This window comes from Grus americana, chromosome 12 (genome assembly GCF_028858705.1).
Source record: "Grus americana isolate bGruAme1 chromosome 12, bGruAme1.mat, whole genome shotgun sequence".
NCBI classification, from domain to species: Eukaryota; Metazoa; Chordata; class Aves; order Gruiformes; family Gruidae; genus Grus; species Grus americana.
In genome coordinates, this window is record NC_072863.1 from 19,742,389 (window position 1) to 19,768,261 (window position 25,873).

At 42.3% G+C, this 25,873-nt stretch overlaps 1 protein-coding gene across 2 annotated transcripts; it reads right to left on the minus strand.

Annotated features, from left to right (window-relative positions):
• Nucleotides 1–3,310: 3,310 nt before the first annotated feature.
• On the minus strand, nucleotides 3,311–25,770 carry IRS4 (insulin receptor substrate 4). 2 transcript variants are annotated; one of them, XR_008578910.1, is made up of 5 exons: nucleotides 22,076–25,770; nucleotides 16,827–16,916; nucleotides 14,719–14,868; nucleotides 13,826–14,015; nucleotides 3,311–5,722 (listed from the first exon to the last, which is right to left on the minus strand). XR_008578910.1 is itself a non-coding variant. In XM_054839111.1 (2 exons), the coding sequence occupies exons 1-2, from the start codon at nucleotides 25,581–25,583 to the stop codon at nucleotides 5,718–5,720; spliced, it is 3,513 nt and encodes a 1,170-aa protein (XP_054695086.1). In that variant the 5' UTR covers nucleotides 25,584–25,770; the 3' UTR covers nucleotides 3,311–5,717. The 2 variants fall into 2 exon arrangements, 1 of the variants encoding a protein (XP_054695086.1); XM_054839111.1 differs by lacking the exons at nucleotides 13,826–14,015; nucleotides 14,719–14,868; nucleotides 16,827–16,916.
• Between the last annotated feature and the right edge of the window lie 103 nt (nucleotides 25,771–25,873).

The window sequence follows — 25,873 nt, forward strand, 5'->3', positions numbered from 1 at the left end:
TAAAAGCTTGTGTTTGCAGATTTATTATTAAAAAAAATCAAAACTGTTTTGAAGATTAGAGCCTTAAAATAGTCTTCAACACAGCCCAAACCTATTCTGGCTCAGCATACCACTTCATGTACAGTTAAGGTTCTTTTTTCCTGAAGTCAGATTTGTTTTTAACTAAAGCTTTTGTTCTTTTAACTAATAATGTAAAGTTAGTCTATTATAGTTAATTTTGAGCAGGAACCTGGAAGATAATTGTATTTTCAGTTGTATGGGGACAAGTTGCACACTTCAGCCACTCGAGGGCACCATATAGCTTTGAAAGAAAGCTAGGATAGCAACATGACAGTTCCTGAAGTGCTGCCTGCGTGCAGCAAAGACGTTAAAACCAGGTTACTAGAAGCGCAGTGCATTGCCTTTTTGCTCACTACCCAGTTCTTGTTCTGAAAAGCTTGCTGCAGGTGGTGGACTGTCAATTGCAACTGGGTTGATGAGTGAAAAAATGCAACTTTCTGAAGGAATACTAGTTTGTAAATCCTAAAACCAGTAACCTTACATGTAACTTGGATTTACACTGTTCTAGTATTAAAAGAACAAAGTTCTGCTTAAGACAGGCTTTTCAATATCTTCCTTCACTCTAATAAATCCTATTACAATCCTTGACTAAAAGGAAAAAGCTTTCTTCAACCTCAAATTTACTAATAAGGTGGGATTTAAACTTCTGAGACAATTCTGCAAAGTACAACCTATAAACCAAGGTGGGCACACAGAGCAGCGGAGCAACATTTCTGTACAATGAACTAGGCTACTCCATGCAAACTTTGTGCTTTGGAAGCTCTTAAGCATGCATCATTTTGTCCTCTATTGTAAAGATCAGTCCCCTTTGTAACGAGGATTTCTCATGCTAAAGTGTGGAGGAAGTTCCTATTTCAAAAAGTAGTTTTAGAATTTAAAAAAGTGATTGATTTTGCAAGCAACAGATGTTCAAGTTCCAAAATTTGATCTTCTGCAAGAGTTTTCTATATACTTTGCTACCTAGCTTATGTATTTTGTAGTGAGTATGCTGCCTGAACTGCACAGAAATGCATGCCATCCCAGGAACGCCACTGAGGGAATGTCATTTGGCCAGATTCAGGTCTGTACTGCTATGAGCAGTATTACATGTTTTTAACAGGTCCTTTCAGAAACGTTATGCTTTCACCAATCCAGCACTGTTGCTGAACGCACAATACTTCTGCTGCTATGGCTACTGCCACTAGAAGCACAAGCTGCAAATTGTACAAGGGACCAGAAGCAGGATGCTATTGCTGATGGAAGGTAGGAGCAGTGATTAGCTCAGGGGAGTAGTAACACTATTCTACATTTAAAATGTTGGGTAAGTACCTAGAACTATTAGCTTTTGAAAGAAAGATGATTTACTCAACCCATTTGTAGCAGACAGGTGCCACTGCCTAAGACCAGCCTCAGCTGGCAGTGAGGTGAAGAGTAACTGGTTAGTAAAGCAGACACACTGCTGTCTTTCTTTACTAAAAGGTACTCACTATAGCCTGTGGGTGGAGCACAGAATGGTAGCTGAGGCTACTCTGCCAACAAGCAGCTGCCATGCCCACTGAGCTAGATTTCCTGACACTCAGTCTCCTGTCACCATAACGTCAATCTTTTTAAAGAAGCATTAACTCAGTAAATCAGAAAAAAACTGAGGAAACTGAGCTTGGTGTGTTTCTTCAACAAAAGGTGGGAGGGGGGGAAAGAAGTTCTTATCTCCTGGATATACACAGCAAGCTCAGGGCTCCTGCTCTCCCTGGACATGTTGCTTCACAATCCTTCATGGAAAAGTGAGGGGAGAAACTTCTTTATATTTGAGGGAACAGCTTCATAGACAAAAGAGGATGAAGGGATTGGGGGGGGGGGGAAAATACAAATTGTATTGTTACCTGGTAACTCTGAAGAGGTCCTTCTTCCCTGCTATGAACCTCTTGTTCCCAGTTACTTGATAATTTCCATACCATGTTGCTCAGTGAGATGCAAGGTCTATTAGAACTGGTCAATATATTTCAAAACAAAGACTTTTAATATGTATTCTAGTGCCTGTCTTCAAATGCAGATAGGAAGTCTAACTTGCCTGCTGGTTTTAATTGAGGGCTTTCACCATGCTTCAGAAGCAAGAGAGTTCTGTCAATGATTCACTCAAAAGGGGTTGAAAAATTAGTGCAAAACTATGTGTCCTGCCCCCCCCCAAAAAACCCTCAAGCAGTCAGTGCATTTCAGAGCCATGGAGACATTCAGTCAAGGGTCTTTTAAAGCGGTTATTGTGAGGCTGCTGCAACAGTCTTGACAGTGTTTGGACAATTCTCCCTGTTTGTTTACTGCTGGTAGGGCTGTTTTTGTTTCTGCCATGTATGAGAAGTACTGTTTTCTTTTTCCTTCCCAATACAGGCTACATGCTATAAAATGAGGCCAAGTAAGGGGGGTGGTTTATTTGAGGAAAACCCTATTCTTACAGCAACCTTGACTTTTACAGCAAGTTTAGTGCACTATTCTGAGTAACAGGGTAAGAATTATAGCAGGTATTTTTTTAAAGAATGAAAAGTCTAATCCAAGCCATTTCACAGTAATCACCCACATTTACAGAGATCATATACACTAACATCTATGGATAGAAACATGTCCTTCATGTCAGTAAGGAATTTGAAAAGGCACTACATTTTGTTGGTATTTTCCAAGCTAAGTTCAGTTGTTTTTACAAGTGGGTACATTACCCAAAATTATGAGATACCTATATGGGTTTTGGTTTTACATACCAACACCTTATTTAACACATATCAAACCAAAGTATTACTACAAATCTTACAGCAGCGAGCCATACTTGTTCCCTTCTACCCTAAAGACAGGAACCTCTATGATACCACACTGCTACATATTCCTTCCAGGACTAGTATTTTTTGATCATGAAACTTCCACACAGAGTCACGGACAAAATTATGAACAACAAATTGCCAGTCTTCTGCATTTGAGGCAGAAAACCAAAAGTATCAGGCACTATTATTTTTATTCAGAAACTCCATTGTTTACCAGCACTACAACTCTACAACAAAGAAAACTTCTGGGTGTTCTGCTGCTGTTACCTTTTACACTAACTGGCAAAGAAAATTGTACAGGCTGGGAATCACTCCCCTGAAATACGCTAAAAGCTTCTCCACATCTTCAGGGACACAGGGTAACAAAACCACTTTAAGAAGAAAGCAGCCACAGCAGGAAGAAATGCACTTCTGACAGGAAAAAACCCTAGAAGTTTTTTTAAAAATAAAACCCAGACACGGTGCTACATGAACACGTATTTACTGCAAGTAGCTCTATGGAAAGCCAAGTCAGATAAATATAAACACTATACAGAGCTTCAAGCCAGTCTCCCAAAACCGCAAACGCGATGTGTTTTACAAAGAAAACAACATAACAATATTTACAATGGAAGACAAAGCCAGATCAATCAGCTCAACTTTAAAACAGATCTGTGAAGCAGAAATAGCAAATATAATGAACAGTTTCAACCATATATGTTTTAGTTTGTACAGACAATAACTGTCCAATATCAAATTAAATTTACAGGACAAACATTGTTCTATCATTGGTATTTTTGTACTATACAGCAGCATAAACGGGTAGCTGGAAGATAGTATATATAGTGATATGTTTTACATCATCTGAAAATGTTCTTCCAGCACAATACTGAATAAATTAGTTGCTGTAAACTAAGAGATTCAAAAAGATTGCATATTTATTATGCTGTACCTATTAGTATTTGTACCACTATACTTGAGGTTACCCATTTACTTATTTATTCAGCATTTATTAAATCAGTGCTGTATATTGTACAATGGCAGCCTCAGGGATCTAATATGAAATAAGTATGTAACAAATTTCTTCAAAACAACCTTTTCCTTTCACATTAAATGTTTAGAACTATCGTCATCCAAATTTTGATTTCTTAGAAAAGATGTAAAGCTTTAAAAAAGCTGTCTACATATTGCATTATTAATTTACGAGACCAAACAAGAGCTATATGGCAAGACAGTATCATGGTCTGTAAGAGTGGTCGTATTTTTAATTAGTGTATGTTTAGCAGCAACAAGTAACTGTACCCAACTTATCTTCCAGAATCAAAAACAGATCTGTGCTTTTAAACCCTGTAGCAACAGTTTTTTTCCTGTCACTAGACACTGCGTAAACTGATTGGTACCATGTTTCCAAAAAAAAGTCTTCATATTTTAGTGACATGTACATTTTAATACTACTCAAAAATAGATTTGGGTACACATCACCAAACAATCAAAGTTGACAGTGTCTTATTTGTTATACAAACTGTACTAGCAATTGAAAGGTTGTATGTTAGAGGTGAGGCAGCCTGACAAATCAGTTGTACAATATACAATGTAGAGGATTACCAGCTGTGTGGTGCAGTACAGCATGAGGATTTGTGTACCACTTCTAAACCCTTTATTAATCGTCAGTGCCTTTTATTATACATTGCATGTACCAACGACTAGTGTCATGCTCTTTAAGTTCATAGCAGTGTTAAAAACCTAAATTCATTTCAACCAAAACAAAACTCAGTACAAGAGTGAAGCACTTAAATTGTAGAAAAATCAGGGCTTCTTTTCAAAGTGGCAAATAGTCATTGTTCCCATTTCTGTAAGTGGGATAAAGACAATTGATGAGCCAACATTTTACTTTTTTCCCCATTATGCCAGGAAGAAAGAACAAAAATAGTCCCAAATTAAAAATGGGGCTTTGGTTGAAGGTAAGATCAATTAGGGTGGTTTCCCTTTAAAAAGCTACAGCTGACAAATATAATGCAGAAGTCACAAACGCTGGATACGACTCTGCAGTTCTCCATTTGAATGCATGAACAAAAACCTCATTTTACACAATTCGTATTTATAAATGAGTATCTTGAGGGTAAGAACAAAAACAATCTACAAGACAACCAGCCCATTAATCCTACTTTGTACATACCAAAATTCTGAGCAAAAAAATAAATTGTTTAAGCTCTGACAGACAATTGATTTAAAATATCCTAGCCTATTATCAAGAAATACCTCTTGTACCAAAAAAGCAAAACCTTAAAAAAAAAAAACCAAAACAACAAACCAACCAAGGGGCAGAAGAGGTCTCTCCTTCCCAGACCTGTTCAGTCCCATGGGTTCACCCCCGGAGCTAATGTGCCCCTCTCCCTCCCTCCTTCCGCCCAGCCACCTGAAAAAAATCCTGAACTGCCAAAATATTTCTCAACAATACATGTTTTAAGCTAACCACTTGTTAATGTACCAGAGAAGCAAACCCCATGTTAAACAGACAATCAGAAACCAGCTTTAACTTCTCAGAATATAAATTAAAAAAAAAAAATTTAATGGGAGAGGCAAGAGGAAGAAAGGGGCATACAGGGATCTCCTATCAGCATTCACACTGCCTCCCACCAAATAGATATGACGTGAAAGACCAAATTCCATCACCAAAGCACAGCTATGAAAAAAAATCTCAATTCAAATTAATTCAACTGTAGAGAGCTGATGTCTATGAAAAAATTAATTAAAAGGATGTGTGTCTATGTCCGTGCTGGTGGAAATGAAAGTAGCCGGCTGGAGCTGAGCTTTGCTTCCAAAAGCACCACACAGTTTCTGGAGTTACCAGCAGAAAAGTCTTCTCTTCCAACAATGGTTTCCATGGCAATGCAGTCAGTCTAGAAAGGAGGGGGGAGGAAGAAAAAAAAAAAAGTCAGTGACATTTTAAATGCAAGTTATATTGGAAAAAAATGTTTTCTAGCAAGGAGAATACATGGAGCTTATCCATTGCAGAAGTGACAGCTGCTGAGTGCGGAACAGGTCTCTCACAGAGGGAGGGGGGCACTACTGGATGGTACCATACTCAGAAATCCCAAAGAACTATGAAGTCAGAAGGAAGGACCAAAGAGCCGCTACAGCCACAGAGCTGACACGTGTACACTGGACAGGAGCTCGGGCAGCAGCCAGCACCGCGCTACCCACGCGCTGTGGGAAGGACCAAAGCATACAGCTACCCATCACCTATTTCACTATCAATAATTAATTTAACAAGATCTCAATCCCCTCAATGCGACGGGCGATGCACATAGCAGAGGCTATTAGTAAGCACACAGCACAGCGTGAGTGTAGAGCAGTTCTGTTCACCCAGGTGTAATTAAGGTTGTGGCGAACACTCCCATTCACAGCAGGTACAGAACTGCAATATAAACACTCCCTGCAACTCCAGCTCCAAACAAGGAGTGGCAAGTCGTGATAGCTGCATGCCCTGTCCTCGTCTTTTCAGGAAAAAGCTTAATTTAGTTATAGTAAGAAACACCTCAGAGTACAGTTTTTCCCTTTTTTACAAAGTCTCACTAAAAGACAATGCATGGTACAAAAGCACGTAGCTATGGCAGATGGCCACCCTCACTGCTGTCAGCAAAAAACAGTGGCTTCGAAGTGACTGGAAAAGGCAAAATACAAAGTGCTTGGTAAAACGAGGGGGAAAAAATACAATCTTGTCTCACAGGAAGATACAGTTGGGTGACAAGGCAGAAGTGGGAATAGGAGAGGCTGACCTCAAAGCAGAACCCAGCTCTGCAAGTAACCACACACATGCCAAGGTGAGAGTGACTCAAAAGGTTCCTGACACAGAACAAACTGGTGAAGGGGATGCAAACACCTCCTGCAGTGGCGTGAACGCAAATTGAGGAACGTACGAAAGTCACTTTTCAGCCCGCTACAAAACCCCTTCTGCTCCCAACAGAGCCAGTGTGAACACTAATTTTCAGTCTGGAGGGGGACCATCAGCCAGATCCTGGGGTTACTGGTCTCCCAGTCCTGACAGACTGTCCTCTTCCAACAGTTTTGTCCCGAGGGCAGTGTCCTCTGCCCATCAGGTGGCTTTGGTCACCTTCTCTTCAAGGTTTGAGGCACATGACTGCGGGATCCATTTCCTGGCATTGTAGGGAAGAAGGAAACAGCAGGTTGCTCTCATTGAGAAACAACAGCTAGCGTACGAAGTTTAGCCTCCAGAAAACATCAGATACAGAAACGTAGTCTACTTTTTCCCCTTGAAGCCACAGTACAAGCTCTCTCACTGCTCTGAGAGCGCACTGCCGTTGAGAAGAACTACAGTACAGGGAAGACTTCATTACAAAGCACGACAATGGCAGCGTGGCCCGCTGGAACAAAAAGAAGGGGTTTCTGGAGCTTAATCCTGCCCGTGCTCTTCTGCAGGATCACAAGGAAATCAGTTAAATCTCTTTGCTAAAGAAAGCATAGTGCTTCACTGCCTATACCGCGGGAATATGCTGAAGGAAACATGACCATCTAAAGAACAAGCGTTATGTATAATAACGCAAACCTGTATGTTTACTTACATAACCAATCATCAAGTATGCACACACAAACTCCACCCAAAGTTAAAGAAGTTCTGATTTCCGTCCAGCTAAAAATACCATCCCTTCAAAAGAAAAAGGAAGAAAGAAAAAGAGAAGAACAAAGCTCAGATGAGCAGCCTTGCCCCTACCACCGCAGCTGGGACAGCCCCAGCTCTCAGCAAAGGCTGCCCACTGCTCAGGAGACAGAGAAGCAAAGACCACAGCAGGGCTGGAAGCAGCGCAGAAGTACTGAGGGGTCCTTCCACTTCAGAGAAAACTCCCTTTTATCCCTACACAACCCACACCAAGGTCTGGGTTGCTGAGCGATTTCAAAAATACAGTAACTTGGTTTTCCACAATTCAAGGAAGAGACAGCCAAGATACACCCGCAACTCTAGTCTCTCCATTTGTATTATTTCACAGACATCATAAGAACACTACAAAAAGCTATTGCTTGTTACACACAGAGCGTGATGTGGTTAGTGATGGCTTTGTTTTCACAAAAGCCAAGTGGAGCTATTATTTTTGAAATAGTTTTCCTCTTTAGAAAAATATTATTTTGTTGTAGGACCAAAGGATGAAAACACACACCACAGCTTGCAATGAATCACACCTCAATGATGCACGCAAGTCAAACATTAAAACAGTTCAAGCTTCTATATTAAACTTATATTCAGTAAAAATTAACATCTACCAGCATCCCCCCACCCTCTCCCTGCTGTGGACCTATGAGCTTACATAAAAGGAACTTCAAAAACTGTCTCTGCTTTTGTCAGGACATTTTTCCTCCACGCCTAACACACCAGGCACACCTGAAAGCTGTTGGACAAGTTAGTCTAATCTCACCAAGCATATCCCCAAAACATTTTGAAAAGGAAAGGCCCAGTTTGAATCAAGACAATCCCAAGCAGCAGAACTCAGTATTTATACTGAGTTTCCCTTTGGAAACTTTCATAAACTTATGCCAAATTACATTTTAAATACTTGGAGGGGAAAGGGAAGAGCTTAAGAGCACAAAAAACCCCTTGCTTAACTCACAAGTGTGATTCTTTGAACAAGCCTGGCATAACTCTGAATGCAGCATGATAACCGATTCTACAGCAAGCTCACCAGGTAACTCTAATCAGAGCCCAGACTAACATGGATTAATTTATAAGAAACCAGAAAAGTATCCTCAGCTAAGCTTCACTACAGCTTATAAATTCCCTGCATGTCCTGGCTCAAATACAGTTTTACACCAGCGTAAAGGCAAGCTCAGGACCTCCCTGCAGCGTCCCCCCTTCCCCAAACTCTCTGCTTGTTAAACAAGATCTCATTAATTTGTGTGTGTGTGTGTCCCCCTTCTCCCCATGATTATAAACTGTAATTCAGCATGCTTCCTCTTCATTTTTAAACTAAAACAGAATTGTGGGAACTATAAACAAACATAAAGGAGTTTCAGGTAAACATTACCTACAAGCTGGTAACAGTCTCATAAAGCCTTGAGTCTTTCAGACCTGGAGTTACTGGTTGTCACCACTTCTCTAATCCCCTTGTTAAAGCTGATAATTTCAATATTGCAGTTGAAGCAGTGCAGCTGGCTGATGCCCTGAGTCATCAGCTCTTTTTTGGGATAAAAGCATCAAGCATTTTTATATATATACACACACACAGAGAGATATAATTGAGATATATATATGTATAGAATCATTTTGGTTGGAAAAGACCTTTAAGAACATCAAGTCCAACTGTTACCCTAGCACTGCCAAGTCCCCCACTAAACCATGTCCCTAAGCTCCACATCTACACGTCTTTTAAACACCCCCCACGCATTAAGCTTCTTGGTGGCTCTTCTCTCCCATGCCTGATCTTCTTCCATCTTTTGACCACCAGCAGGTGAAGGTAAACTAATGGAGGACACGAAGCACTCAAAGAAACCAGCACAGCTTCTGTCAAGCTCCATGATCTTATTTCAGCCTTCATAATCTAAGATTCATCAGCCAACAATTTTCTGTTAATAGTACAAATAGAAGAATTGCTGATCAACAATAAAAACCAATTAGCATTTCATTACAGATACCATATAAATGTATTCGACTCAACCCTGAGCAGTAAAGGAAGCTGTCAGAGAAATGGATGAACCAGCTCTTCTAAAAGAAAAACAAATTACGAGATGCGAACTAGCTGGGAAGCGAGGAAGGATGCTCACAAAGCCCATCAGTCCCTTGGAGTTCTCGAAACATAAATGCCACCAAACAGAGCTCAGTAGCCTGAGCAGCCAGACAAGTTTGAAGATAACTCTCAGTTGCAGTGTAAACACAGGGCTGTTCCTGGATTGTCACGAGCTCTTCCAAGAAAATCTGCTCAGGCTACCAAAAAAAAAAAAAAAAAAGTCTGATAACTGATCATTACAACAAAACAAGCAGCCAAAACCTGAACTCAAAAAAAACCCCTCTGCACTTCTGAAGCAGCCTAGAAATACACTATTCTAAGTAGTTTTCATTGCACCCTGCTCTGGGTTTCTCTGTTTATTCAAACTTCAGCTCCGTTACCAGATTCTGCACAAATTCAAGTTCCTATGAACATTTAATATGGAAAACGAGTCCACAAAGCATCCAAACATTTTCACAGATCACCTCTCAAAATTTATAAACAAAGTTTAGAAAATTAAAACAACGTTATCTACATTCTATTTAAATTCATCAGTTTAAGATGGGATTGGATTATAAAACTACACACAGCTGTCCGAATCTTTCTGAGGAACAGTCAGAGGAAAAAGATCACAAGGGTAAAGAGAAACTAAGAGGGCAGATATTTAAAATGGGATGGCAGTATGCCATTGCTCAAAAATGTTTTGTCTAAAATTAAGGAATACGCTGAGAATGCTCTGCAAGTTTTCTACGCAAAAATAACCTAGAGTTTCATAAAAATTAGGGGCAGAGAATTAGATTAGTCTTAATTCATTAGATTGTAAACCCAGTGTGTTCCATTTGAAAATGTATCAGATGAGAATATATCCAATTTACACTTCATTTCCTGCATCTGAATTATTATGGTCCTACAAGTCAGGCCACTTTGAAACAAACCAAGAGATTTTAAGAACGTAGCAGACATATCCTAATTCTCTCAAAGAAATCCATCCTAAATAATATCTGTTTTTACAGGAAAGGCTTTTACTGACATAATTCTGCAACTGATTCCTAAAAGGATAAAAGCTTTGCTTACAGAAGATATTAATTTAAGATAATTAAATGATTAAAATCTCCATGTAAAAGACTAAGCTTAATGCTTTCTGGAGAACACTACTGAAGTTCTCCATTTCCTGAACTTCAGGTTAGGGGGAAATCGGAATTAATCTGACTTAACGCAGATCAAAAGCAGCAGAACAGCCCTAGACTTTCTTGCGCACATGGCCACACAATATTCCTGTTTTTCAGGAGAGCACCAAATCCCAGCACGACCTCGGGACACAATGCGCACATCCAAAAGCATTTTGTTCACGCCACTGGGACAGGGCAGGAGCACTGCAATATATTTCATTTCAAGCTTTCCATACGGCATGCAGGTTACGGGGAGGGAGGTAATTTGCCCAAATACATTCTTCACAAATCAGTGAGACTTTTTTTTTTTTTTGCCCCAAATCTTACCAAATACATAGTTACTATCCTATGTCATTGTCCTATTTCTTCGAGTTCTTATTTTAATGGCATAGCTTTAGACCTTGCTAGAGGCAAGCACTGTTATTTGAGAAAAGCAGAATTCCTTCTTAATTTGCACACGCAGACACCAAGTCTACAAGTACAAATCAGAAAGCCCGACACATTTACTGTGGCCGTTGCATTCGCAGTTACTGTACCTGGGTAACCCAAACATGGCCCTGACACAGAAAAACATCCTGATTTGGGAAATGTGTTCACCTATATGCTTACCATTAAACACATATTTCACATACTTTCTTCATTCAACAAACTAATGATGCTCAAATTGATCTAATGAATAGATTTTGTACCTACAATTCTACTGACTTCCCACAAGCGGAAAAAAAAGCATGATTTTGTTTTGAAAGCAAGCTGTCAGATGACCCACTTATCATTGGATAAACTATTTAAACCCAGTGACTGGTAACAACACGTCCCAGTAAATTAGATTCCTCCCCAAGCTGTATTTCTAGAATTTAGAAGACAAAGTTACTTTTACCAATAATCTTTATCCACAATTGTTCATTCAAAACATAGTTCCGCTATTTTTAGTGCTTAGAAATTTCAGGAGTTAAAAACCCTCTCCCATGCTTTAAGATCATTTTTATTCCCTTTGCAGAAATGCCTCCTCTTTTGCAACAGTGGCTTTTCCGTTTTAATAAACAGTAGTGTTGTTTCTAGGAAGGCTGTACACACACTCCCTGATTTCATCTCTTTTACCGATACTATTCCTAGAATTAGGAAACTCACGTGCGGTTTTGGCAGGGCCCTAACACCAACTCACATGCACTGGACAGCTTGACAAGAAGTTGTTGGGGGTTTTTTTGCGTTTTTTCGGTGGTTTGTTTTGTTGGGTTTTGTGTGGGGGGTGGTTTTTGGTTGGTTTTTTTTTAACTACACTTCTATTGCAAATAGCAAGACAATACTAAAAATTAACTTCTCTCCGCACATTGAAGTTCAACATTTCAGATTTTCATGTTGCAGAAGAATGAAAAAAAGTTCTGCTTTTTCAAAAGCACTCTCATGGCAAGTGTGTAAGATACTACGACTGACCTCTGAAACTGCAGAAAACATAGGTAAATTTTAGCAAAAAAAAAAATTATCTTGTTTGCGTGGCTTCTGACAATACCACCTGCTACCGTTCCCTCTGCTCTCGTGACAAAGGTTAGGAGCCCTGAAGTGCCAACAGGGAGGAATATATTTCCAGCCTGTGCTCTTGCTGCAAACTGGATGCTAAGACCTGCTAGGAAACGAACAGGAAAGGAAACAGCCACGTCAGATACCGGTGCTGAGCAGCATGTGCAGCTCTGATTCCCTCATTCAAAAAGGACTTGGAATAACTGGAAGAGTTTCAGAGTAGTGCAGAAAAGCTCATGAAATGTGTGAAACAGCTTCCCGGTGAGGAACAGCCAGGTAACAAGGACCCTTCAGCCTGCAGAGAAGTATTAGAATGTATCAGGAAATTAAAAAAAAATACAATAATTATACCACAGGTCTCCGCTGTGTGCGGTATAGGAAGCTGCTGACGGCACACTGGCTAAGTGTACAGCAGTGGAGGATACAGCATCTACACAATCCTAAATGGCATGGAAAGAAAAGCGGGTTCGTTATCTCTTCCAATGCACAAACTAGGGGCTGCCAAACAAAGCCCCTGTGGAGCCAGGTCCAAAACAGACAGAGAGAGGTCTGCATGCAGCGTGTACTGACTGCAGGCTGCTCTGGATACAAGGAGTTTACACAGGACCAAAGAGATTGGAAAACTACTTGATTAAAGATCCATAAAGGATTATAAAACAGGTAAACTACATCAGGATCAGGAAATCCCTCAAGCTGGGGGCGGGGGGGGGAAGGAGGGAATAAATAAATCAGAAGCTGGGTGTATGTTTGTGGGGAAGTGTTATACACACCTGCCCTGCTCTTCCTCTGCTGGGTGTTGTCTTCAGTTTGAGTGAGCAAAACTATTCTTATGAACACAACTAAGAGAAAGGACAGTGTCACTCATGACTAACCAAACAGCTCCCCGCCCTTCAAATCACCTTTCCCGATACTTCCTTTCTACAGAAAGTTTCACCTAATTCATGCCTTTGCTCTTCCTAAACGCGGTAGCCATCCCATTTGAAAGCATTCAGCACTACCTTTTTCTTTCAACTCTATTGCCATAAATGACTGTCAAAGGCAAAAAGTTACTACGTGGCCACATACCCAAACACTTACACCCTCCTCAGCCATACTCTTTTGCTCATGTGGGCCTGCACAAAAATAAAACATCTTCGCTATCAGCCACTATCTGCTACCACCACACAGCAGCGGCACGCAATTTTTTACATTTTCTAATTACCACATTATTGAGTCTGCATTAACATTAGGATTCCCCAAACCTTGGCTTATGCAGGCGAGGAAGAAGAAAGGTTCAGATTGCATTGCATCTGCAAAGCAAGGTCTTCTCAAATCACAGTATACACACAAGAGCCAAGGATAGGGCCTTCAGCTTCCAGGAGCTCACAAAGGACAGTTAAACTGTGTCTACGCACAAGCAAGTTTTAATTAACATCGTGCAACTCTTGTTTAGTGTTTACCTTGTGGAGCATGTCACTATTAATATTTCAATCACCTATACCCTCAACAGCGAATCAAGCCTCACTGCTGCCACCATTTCCAGACTCACCCACAGCCACTACAGTGTCTGTTCAACCTGATCTACCAATACAAAAATAAAATAACTTTCTCCTGTCAAAGCCTTCACCTTGCACTCCAGCTTCCGCAGGCTGCTCTGAAGCAGCTGAAAGCACCGCAGTGATGAGCGGGTGCCATCCAGACCTCCCAGTTTTGAGCTGGACTCCAAATGCTCTGACACACCGGTTACAAATCCTCCGAAGCCATGCTGCTGCCTCCTCCTCAATGCTAGAAGATTGCCTGAAGCCCAGAGATGCCACCTGAAAAGCCAAGAAGGAAGCAGTAGCAATGCCAAGGCAGCTCCATCACCCTGGCTGCTTCTGGAGCAAAGTCTCACAAAGAACAGAGGACATGGGTCCGTGCGACATTAACTGCCTAGGGATGCTGCGCAGGGTGATCCTGTGCTCTGGTACGCATCCCTGCACCCCCGCTCGCACCGAATCTATCAGTCACATGGCTGCAGGAAAACTAACTTACAGAAAGGAAAAAGGGAAAAAGAGGAAATAAAACCATCACATTCCACATCTAAAAGGGAGATGTAAACACTGGGACATGCTCCTAACTCGGAGATACATGTTGGCCCACATTCCTCTTACCAAGATTAATATCCTGGCCAGTGTTCTGACATTTACCTCATCCTTTTCAAGTCATTTAAACCATTACAACCGCTGTATTTATAGCTTGCTACCTTCCATCGCTCCCTGCCGTGTGCGTACCCTTCCAAGCGTCTCTACCAGCTTCCTCTCTCGCAACCACTCTCGGGCAGCTTTTATCTCTCTGCAGGTTGACTCTTATCTTCACTCTGCCAATGGTAGCAGCCTTGATCTTTATCTTGCTCTCCACCCCAGCGCATTAAGTTTCATCCATCTCTTCAGTTTCATCTTTTAAATTGTAAGCTCCATAGGACAGGGACCAACACATTTACATTTGTGGCATGGTACAGGGGACCTCCGTCTTGCCTACCTGTTCAGGTTCTACAATGAGTAGAGATCACGTCAGGAGCTGCAAGCTTTCATTAACAGACTCACTGTCGTAATATTGTCTGAAGGACCTCAAGATCAAATCTCTTCATTTTTTCAACTCATTTCTAACTGATTTTTTGTTCACCACAATCTGCAATTTAAAAACATCTTGTTCTAAATACAAACAAAAACCCCACCCACCCCACAAAAACACCACAGTTAAATATAGATGACAAATACCTCCCAAAGTGTCTCACATAACAAAAAGCAAATATTCTGAAAGTTTGAACTCAATAGTGGATGTTACTACTGAAAACCCCAACAGCTTACATAATTTTCTAACAGATTAACTTAAAATACAAAAAAAGAAATCCATACAGCAAACCTATGTTGGTTTTGACTTCAGAAACTTTATTGGTTTAGACTCACAGATGGCAGTTTTACCTGCATCCAACTTGCACTGAAGAACCTGCCTAAAACAGACTCTGGTTAGTTAGACCAGGAAACCAAAAGCCAGACCTGAGGAGAAGCCTTCCCGTACTATTTGGTTTGTCTTGGCCATTTTAGCTCAATTGTTGATAAAGTGCTACAAAAGTCGCAAACATTCCAATGCCTGTCAGTACTTTAAACAGGGTTTTCATGCAAATAAGGTATCACATGGCTCAAATTAATATTTTTCTTGGTCTACTATACGATATGTTCTCATTTATCTAATGATGCATCTGCTGCACTGCCACTAAGAACTCTCCAAACTCCTGGTAGCTTAAGAGATCTGTGTGAAAAGAAGCAAGAGTTCCCAAAAAATAATTCAGGCTCAGGCTATCCAGCATCAAAAAAAGTTACTCTGCAAATTCAGCTGTTCAGCAAGAGTCATAAACAATAAAGCAGGCTGGCTTGGCATGAGCATGGGAACAGAATGGCACTATTCCCTGTGGAAGGGGGATATCATTCATTAGTGCCTCAATAAAGTTAGAAGCAAATTTTACCAGGTTGCTTGCACACCTTTTTGTATTTTTTCCCCCGTGATTTTCAGGAAAAAAAAAAAAAAGGCATTTTGATATCCTCAGTCATTCCACAGAATCCTGTTGTACTAAAAGGGAAAACTTTCTCCAAGTAGGTTGCATATTCATGAGCCTTTCCTGCCCTAGCAAAAAGTAAACACTATTCTTACCTATTTTATGCCCTAAATAATAATTCAATCCGATATTTAAGTTCATAATATACATATGCTATATAGTAAACACAAGCACTATTCACCTTTTAGTAGTAATTTAAAAGTTTTCAATTTTCTTGAGTCACATTAGATTGTATCATCACCTTGAAATTACAGCCAAATCTTAACTGTATTAATTTCAGTATAAGCCACCTCTTTCAAAACCCCTTCTTCTCAGAAGATTAAAAAAGATTAGACCTTACACGTAACTCACAAATCACTGCCACATAACACACGTATACTCACACAGAGTCTGAATTGTTAGCATCCAACCACTTAGCTAAATTAATAGAAAAATAATGTTTTGAAATAAGCAACCTTTGCCCCTTAAGATACAACTCATGACTTAAGCAGGACAGAAAATTCTTGCTAACAGTCTACTACACTACTACTCTTGGGGTAATGCTACACCTGAAGCAAAATCTCCACAAATCCAAACACTTACATGTTCAAGATCATTTAGATAAGATACTGAGCAACACCTTTGATGAGTCAGGCTAATTTACCTTTGTCTTCCCACTGCCCTCAAGTATGTCACAAATTCCTATTGATCAAGGTTCTCACCTAAAGCGTAACCCTCCCTGAGCTGAGTGACCTTTACAGAGATGCAGGGCGTGATTAAAACTAGAACATACTTTTTCCTTTTCCCCTAGTCATTGCTTTAACCTGTAAGACAACAGTGCAACTTGATCACTGGATGGTTGTAAATATGCAAAAGCTACACATGGAAAAAAAAAAGTCAAACAGCAAATTTATGGGGGGGGCCCACAGGACAGCTCTCCACCCAAGTTACTACGTACTATTTAAGGATGGGTAATAAGATAATGCTACATTTTTAGGACAAAACAAAAGTAGTAATACATTCCCGGGCTCCAGAAAGCTTGACACTCTCTCACCTGCCTTTCAGTTTTATCACTCCATTTTCCTTTAAGTTGAAGAATGCCACATTTGATCACAACAGTACTTAAAACTGTAGAGTTTGTTTCCTGCTTCGGATCAGAAAAACAAAGTTGTTAGCGCAATCAGCATACTGGACACTATTCAGCATGTTTTTGGGAGCACCACAGATCCACAAACAGCACACAAACACACACCAAGGTACAACACGGTACTATAAGCTCTTTTTAATACCATCCAAAACCTCAAGGTATAAACCCTCCCTCCCAGCAATCAATATGAAGAAAACTTATTAAAGATCCTTTCATTAAAAAAAGGCAGCACATGCAGAGAAGAAAAAACCAAACTCTACTTACTGCTAACACACCACTGGCCATACAAAAAACCCAAAAAACCAGCCGCTGGAAGGACTGAACAAGCATTGCACACCTTCTACTACTCCAACCTGCCGCCCCCTGCGACAGGGGGAACAAGGGGCCTCAGACCATCAGCAAGGAGGGGAAAACATGAAATTTTAGAGAGAAAACTAAAAGGGTAATAATACATTTAAGATTTGAATCAGTACTGGATTGCTCCCAGAACTCCCCACGTCCTGCGGCGATGCTTTAGCCTACAAGACAGCTACGAGCAGAAAGTTTTTAGACATCCAAGAGAGACACGTGTCACCATCAGGTGCAACCGCGGACTGCAAGTCTGGAAAGCTGATTTCCAAAAAGTATTTCAACACTGACTATAAGTAAGCATTCTCCCTCAATGGCAGGGGAACATTCTTGCCTCAGATTTTCTCACCCAAGCACAAGTAAAACCCTACTGATTCTTGGTCAAATATGTCATAATTAGCTCACTCCCACGCTGCACAGCAAAAATCTGTTCTGCCTTCAGCAGCTCATATACTACTTGAGAAAGTTACTCTGGGTATTTTTAAGCATAGCTGTAAGTCACTCAAGACTGCTAAACTGGCATCTGTTACAGCAAGATTAAAATGGATTGGGTTTTTTGGGGTTCTTTTTTCTTTAAAATTATTATCCCAGCATTACTTCAAAGATGTAGGATACATAGCAGCTTTCGGATGTGCTTCAGTAAGGTTCTTCAAGTTATTTTTAAACCAGTCCGTGCCTTAAGTATTCTGCCAATACAAAAGAGCCTCAGTTTGAAGCAAACTTTTAAAAACCACTTGTCTGAAACCCAAAGGGGCAGTTATTTGCCTGGTATCCTGTAAACTGTAATTTACTATATTAGTAATAGCTAAAGCTTCCAGCTTCTGAATTTCTCAAAGTGTATATTGTTTATTATATTCTTCAAGATTTTGCATTTGACGTACGCAAGTTACCATAAAGGATATGGACAATTCGGAACACAAGTTTTGCTTTACAGCTGTACTTGTTTTCCTTCCTCTCAGCTCCCCGAAGTGTACAAAACACTCTCACCCAGTCTAGCACAGGAGGAGATTAAAAAGGTGAGGAACATTTAAATTATAATCCTGCACTTTTGAGAACTTCTGAAATAATAGCATAGTGTTAGAATATCAGGTAGAGATAAGATTAAAGAGCGGGTGTAAAATAGGTGCATTGATATTAAGCTGAACATTACATTTACTCTGAACAGTCTGTTTTGGTTTTGGAGTCCAGGGTATCTTTACAGCTTTAATATTTCTAATTAAGTCTGAAGAAACTGGTATTATACAGGACCCATTATGCAGTTTATTACCGCCCCGTTCTCATTATCCTTCTCAGTTTCTACAAGGTCCAACGACAAGCTAATGTATTAGCTAAGCCCTGTTTGAAGTAGCTTTAGTGTTCTGTACTCCTAGCACAAAATTTCATGACTCAGATTCATGTAATCAAAACTGCAAACCGCTTGCTTCAATATTGTGTAACAATTTCATGATGAAACTGTTTTGCTAATGACCTCCTTTAAACATCAAGCATTAAAAATCTGAACCTTATATTCCTTTTATCATCATTATCAACATAAAACCTGAGTTCAATTTTGCCTAAGCCTAAAATAAAAGTTTAATAACAAGCCAAGTTAGTGCCCTCCCCCTCCTCCATCCATGTCATGAATGGAGAAGGAGAAAAAAAAAGTTTGATTCACATCAGTGAACCTGAACCAGAAGTAGTTTGGGAATTACAATGAGGGGGCAGTGATGCATTGGAAATCACTCTGCCACCCTCAGCAGTTAGGAGAAGGCAGTTGAGTCACGGAACACAATATTCCATTTGAGCAAACAAAAACAAAACAAAAAAGCAAACAATCTGAAGTTGGGAAGTATTTTCCTTCCTGTAAAACTGCAGTTTAGTGAGAAGAGATAAAGTTTTCTACCTGACAGAATTTAATGGCTATGGGTTAGCTCCTCTCTAGGAAGTAAAGGGTAAACACATCTGCTAAGTATTTTCCTTAAGAATGGATTTAACCACAGAGCATTTTTCAGGCACAGAGACCGAAAGACTGGGATGTAGAAGGAAAGAAAAGGCAGCACTCAGTTCTGCTAAAAGTCTCCAAAAGTATTAAAAATATCAATTACACATAGGCACGCTACACCTCTTCGGGATATAAGAGGTTTAAGAGTGGAGCTTTATTCTCAAAATTGAATGTGAAAGTGGTTTTCTGGATTACAGAAAAACTTTTTAAATATTAAAATCAAAGCTTTATTGCAATAGAAACTAATAAACTGTTTAAAGAACACAGACTTCTAAAATCATGCTTGCTACAGCTCAGAGATACTATTTAGTATCTGAATGAAAACTGCTATCTTTATAGTCAAGAATTTTAAGTCATTACTAAGAAACAGATACACCCCAGCAATTTACAACACTGTATTCAAGTTTGGCAAGCTACTTTTAGCCTTGACTATTCCAAAATCTGTTCACCCCTCCAAGAGCCACCTACAAGGGAACAATGTCCACACCCCCCCTGCCCTCCTACTGTATACCAGAAATATTTCATGCTGTCTTTATAGAAAAATCTTAGGCCTTGTTTTGGAGCAGTGTTTTATAATTTTCTTTCTCCTTTTAGGACTAGGAAAAAAAACCACCAACCTAAGCTCTTACTATTCTCATGCTTAATTTCCTGCCAATGCCCAGGTTTTTATGCACAGAGTTTCTTTCAGTTTATTTTAATGCATGTTTCGTTTCCAGAAAACTTCAATTGACAGCAAAACCCAGCAGCTATAAGTCTCTTGCCCGTCCGCAACTTGTAACAGGCAAGGGGAAAACCCCAAGCACAGGGCTGTAGATATTTTGCTGTAGCAGTAGTAAGCAAAATGTTTAACAAAAATACAATTTCTGAACACATTATCCCTTGAAAAATATTGTTAAATGTAATATTTACAGTACAGTTGAAAGGAAATAATCTAGGGTTTGTTTTTTTTTCTTCTCCATTTTGTAAGAAGTTTTACTTTTTAACACAGATTTTAGTCATATGAGGGAAATAAGTTCAAGTAGGAATTCTGCTGTCTTTGGGGGTGCTTTTTTCAAAAATAACAAACAAAACTCACAAATCGGCTACGACAATCAGTGTGCCTTTGACTTAGCAGACAAATCTTTGAAGTGCTGAAAGACTAACTTTGGAAGAAAGCACTTCTTGGACTGGCAACTTTCAACGTCTTCTAAATTTGATTCCAACCAACAAAACAAAGCAGAGGAAAAAAAACCACTGAGGCAAACCACACATTTCTGAGCAGCCCCAAGCAGTGCTGCCAGACTTCGAATGGCATGCGAGCTGAGTCAGGCTTATACCTTCCACTATTAAAGGCTACACAGTTTGAAGCTCCTGCAATACCTTCTGCCTTTAGACACTTAGTTTTAAAGTGAAACTAGGAAAAAACCCCTTATCATTCCAGTGTTTAAGATTGTAATTAAAAATATAAAACGCAGCAGTAGCCTGCCCCTTTACTGCTTTCGCTGTTGACAGAGAAGTAGACAAATATCAATGTCCAACAGCGATTAAATATTTCCTCTTAGTACTCATCAATTATTGACTACACATACATTTGCAAAGAGAGGAAAACATCATTTCCAACACATCCAGCTCTCTATCTGGGTGGGTGAATTACTGTAAGGAGTTCAGTGGGTCACTAACACCAAAACAAGGATTATACTTCCAAAGTTCGAGTGCAATGCAGCGCTTGCAAACACTGCCGTTCAGTCAGTGGACGTGCATAATACCACTAACAGCTAATTACTATTTTTTTGCTCCCACCGTGACAGCAAAGAGCTTAACATATGAATAAGAGCGTCCCTCCTCTTCCCATATTCTTCCTTCCCACCACCACCACCCTTATGTTTTATGCACACTTCAAACTGCGTTACCTTAAGTTTGGTCAGACCACTGATCACTTGAAAGCTAGCAGCCTTCTCTCCCAAGTTTCAGACCTGGAAGACATCCCTCAGAGCCTGCTCTTCCTCTATCACAGGCATTCCTCACCTGCTTATGCCAAAGGCAGATCCCTCTGTGAAGGAGGGGAAGGGTTCTGGCTCAGCAAAGCCCTCAGACACTACTAGAAGGTGGTGACGGTGGAGGGTACGGGCTGCAGGAGCCCCTCACCACCTTGGTCAGGCGCCAGGAGAGGGCTCCTCTGGAGGATACAAAGATACTTTGGAGACCAGAGCTCAAAAGGACTACACCAAACCTTTGAAGGAAAAACCTGAGTTCTGTTTGCGTGAAATTCAACTAAATAAATGCAGGCAGATTTGCACATAAAAAACCATAAAACATGCATTTCACCTACATTCATTGAAAGAAACAGATCTAAACCCCAAATTTTGATGTCTAAACCAAATTTAGCAATTTTCAGCTTTCTCTATCCATGACACAAATTGCAAAATATCAACTTCATGAAAAAAAAGTGAAGAGTCATCTAGTTACAAGAAGGGAAGAGGAGGAAAACAAAAGCAAATGAAAAAAGAGCTACCATAACCTCAGGACAAGAATTCACCATATGAAATACAATTAATGTTCCTATTAGCAAAATTCTTTTATAAAAAACAGAGACAGATGCCAGTCTGATAACACCTCTAACTGCCTAGGAGAGTCACACCAATCCTTTAGGCCAAGGACCATGTCTGTGTTCTGCGTTCCTTCAGCAGTTAGGATACTGCACTACGAGGAGACTGGTCGTACCAGAATACTACAAAAGATTATTAAAAACATTTGTCCCACTCTGAAGACCGCATTTTAGTATTAATTAGAGAACCTAATTCCTACAGTTAAGCAAGCATGAAAGGAAAGGGCTTTTAAATTTACAAACCTTTTCTCGCAGCATTACACTTCAGACCATCAGATCTGCTGAAATCTATGCTTACGTAAGCTCCACTGTCCAAACCTGAAGTACCATTTTGGAGATGGCAAGTTGGCGCTGTAGTACTTGCCTCACAGCTTATAGGATCATCGCGTAAATTCAGAGCGATGTAGTTTAAGCCATTCTGAAATCCAGTTGAGGTATCCCTGGACATTTTGCTTTCCTGACCATCAGAAATGTTTTCATCCGGTTTTAACCAAACATTGTCAAATGAGGCAGAGCTGTGTCTTTTGCTACTATCAGTAAAGAACGAGGAAGAGGTTGTCACAGTCCCAGCAGAAGAGAATGTCTCAGAACTGTGTCTCCTCCTGCCTTGAGGATCAGCTCGAATCACTTTCGGTCCCATGGGAGGTTCAGAGCTAGGAACAGAGAAGCTACTGCTACCAGCATATCGATCAACAATGCATAGTCTATTAACTATGGAAGAAGGGCTATCAATTTTTACACCATTGTTGGATTCGGTGGCAAAGGGCCGAGGTGGAGTTGCCGCCATGTTGAATGTCATCTCTGTGTAGTCATCAGTCCTGTTACTCGCGGTGCTAACACAAGCAGTACCAAACGAAAGCCTAGCGTAGTCAGGATTTGGTTGGTTTCTAGGAATACTGGAACTTGCATAAATGGAAATATCTGTTAAAGAGTTGGACAGTTCCTTTGCTGCTTTTGGTGACTGCACATCCAAGTCAACACTCATATAATCAGAAAGCGGGGACTGTCTGTGGTCACTACTTGAGCCTAGAGATGATGGCGATCCTTCTGCAGATAAGGAGTATGGTGTATTACTCGCCTTTTCATTAAAATCAATATTTATGTATTCACCGGGACTCGCTGGCTCAGGTGGGACTGTACGATCATACATTCTTGGGATAGTATTACTCCCTCTTGTACCTAGAGGGAGTCTTGTGGGCCTAGTAGCCCTGTTCTGCACAAGTCCTTCATCTGAACCTTTTACCACTGGCGATTTAGAGATGCCGTTAGCCAGAACTTCGCTGTTGACCCCTTTTGCATTTTCTGGTCCACCATACAAGAGTTTTCCAGGTGAAGACATTGGAACATATTCACTGTGGTCACCGTTTTGTCCTGACAGCGCCTTAAAGCTTCGGGGCAAAGAAAAATATGAACTGAAACCTTTGGAAACAGAAGCGGTGTGAATATAATTCGAATCACCGGGGTGCTTTGGAGCTGAATTACCAGGTGACATATCCATATACTCATTGTTTATGATCTTCTCATTACTTCCTTTAGAAATAAATCCAGTTAAAGGACTTCGTACAGGTGAAGAGCTAGCCTTTGGAAACATCATCATATATCCTCTGGAGTCAACCTGAGACGGTGACCATGAATTGTTAATCTGTCTTGGAACAGACATACTTTTAGGAGTCATTGGCAAATAATCGCTGTTGCTGGATAGAGAAGATGCAACTCCTGGCATCATTGGCATGTACCCATCATCCCTGGCTTTACTCCTACTTTGGTTACATATGGAATCAAGGTTAGCATCGTTGTACTCCAATTCATGGTTATCTTTCAATTTTGGTGTTTCAGAGTAAAGTAATCGTCCATGATTTCCTGCAGAGTCTTCATCTAATGAAGCTGTAGTTTGTGTCGTCTTCTGCTGCACTGCTACAGAAGTTGGTTTTGTTAGAGAGTAAGTTCTTTTCCTGAGACACTTCTCAGCCTCCATGTAATCATCTCTTGAGTTATCATCTGCCTGTTGCTTACTCATGGACATGTACTCGCTCAGACAGTTCTCCTCTCTGATAGGCGGCGTGTTTCCCAGGGAATCCGGTGTGTTACTCCTGACCCGAAAGTACCTGAAATCTCCGGGGCTGGAGCCATATTCATCAGAAGATATAAATCCCCCATCGCTTGGGGAACCACAAACGGATGAGCTAGAAGGCCTGGTCAGCATGTCCGAAGCAGAGCCGTGGCCACTGCTGGAAGAAACACTGATGGGACTTGTAGTGGAGGGAAAATGAGAAACAGGCAGCGAAGCAGACCTGGTGTGGTAAGACGAGCTGAAAGCGGCTCTCACGTACCTTCCACTCCCTTCTTGCCGGCCCAAATTCATTCTCGCAGTATTGAGGTGGATCAGACTCCCAGTCACCGACCTAAAAGGTCTAGTCATGGTTCCTTCTCCTTCGCTGGATGTTCTGAAGCGATAGGAGTTGCTGCTTTTGGTGGTAGGAGGAGTCCCTCCGGCAACACTCTCGGTTCTAGGTCTTCTCTGCAAGCCTGTCTGGCTGGGGGGCAGGTTGCCCAAGTGCCTCCTCGTGGTGATGAAGGAGATAGGATTGGTACCGCTACCACCACCAGAAGACTGGCTCTTGCTTCGGGGCCTGAACTCCGCAAAGGCCTTTAGAGCTTTCATGGTCTCCAGAAAAGTCTCGTGCATATTCTGGGCAACCACCGAATCATCCACTTGCATCCAGAGCTCTCCAGGTCCAATGGAGGCAGATCTGCCCACTTCGATGAAGAAGAAGTTTTCCGAGTGTCCACAGCGCCGAATGTTCATCAGCTGCAAGTGGACGGAGGGGACCTCCGAGTTCAGCTTGACGAGGTGGATGGCCTTGCTGGAGAGGCACAACCTATACACTCCAGTAAGGTTTTTTGTTTGTCCCAACCCTTTGGGCTTAACGTTGACTTGCCACACCTCCTTGAAGACGGTGCCAGGCCTCAGGGCAGCCCCGTAGTGCTCGTCGTCCTCGTCCACCTGCTGATCAGCATGGTCCTCCTGCTCCAGGAAGCCCCTCTTGCTCTGGCTCATGAGCTCGCTGATCGCCTGGTACCAGGCCTCCTGCTCGGCCTCGTTCTCTGCCAGCATGGCGAAGTACTCGTCCTTGGTGTACAAGGCGATGATGTGCTTGTGCTTGGCGTCCGCCCGCCGGCTGACGGTGAAGCACTGGTAGAGGGGGATGACCCGCTTGGGCGGGGGGCAGCAGAGGGAGGCCGCCCCGCCGGCCCCCGCCGCCCGCAGGCTGCTCTTGAACTTCTTCTCGCTGTCGTAGTACTCCAGCCGGGCGGGGGCCAGGTGGCTCTCAGCCCGCAGGACGAAGTAGCGCTTGTGCCCGTGCTTCTGCTTCCGCAGGTAGCCGCACTTCCTCACGTCCTCCCCGGCGGCGGCGGAGGGCGGGGGGACGCCGCGGCCCGCCGGGGGGGGTTGCCCGCCGCGGCCCACCGCGGGGACGGCGCGGCCCGCCGCGGGGGCGGCCTCCGGCGCCGGGCAGAGCGAGGCGCTGGGCGAGCGCCGCAGCATCAGCAGCAGGTGGTGGGGCTGAGGGGACGGGCAGCGGCCGCCCTCGCCCGTCGCCGGCTCCCCCTCGCCCGCCGCCGCCGCCGCGCCGGGCACGCCGGGCTCCTGCTGAGGGACGGCTCCACCTCCCGTGTGGCGGGCGCCCGGCTCCTCCTCGCCGCCCCCGGTCGCCGCGCCGCCGCCCGGGCCATTCATCCCACTCGCCATCTTAGGGGCCAGGCAGGGTCCGGAGCACCGGGGAAGGGGTACGAGGCGGGCAGCGGGAATCCGCCCTCACCGGGGAAGCGCCCCCCGCGACGGGCCGCGCATGGGGAGCGGGCGGTGCCTGCCTGCGCGCCCACCCGCCGCCCCCGTCCGCGCCCTCCAGCCGGCCGCGCCGCGTCCGGCTACTTGCACTCACGCAGGCAGCCTCGGCGGCACCACGGCGAAAACATCACGTGACCCCGCGGAGGGCGGGGGCGCGCGCCGGGAGGGAGGCGGGGGCGGGGCCCCGGCCG

Coding starts and splice junctions, on each gene's coding strand:
- IRS4 (XM_054839111.1), bottom strand. CDS start 25,583: ATGGCGAGTGGGATGAATGGCCCGGGCGGCGGCGCGGCGACCGGGGGC.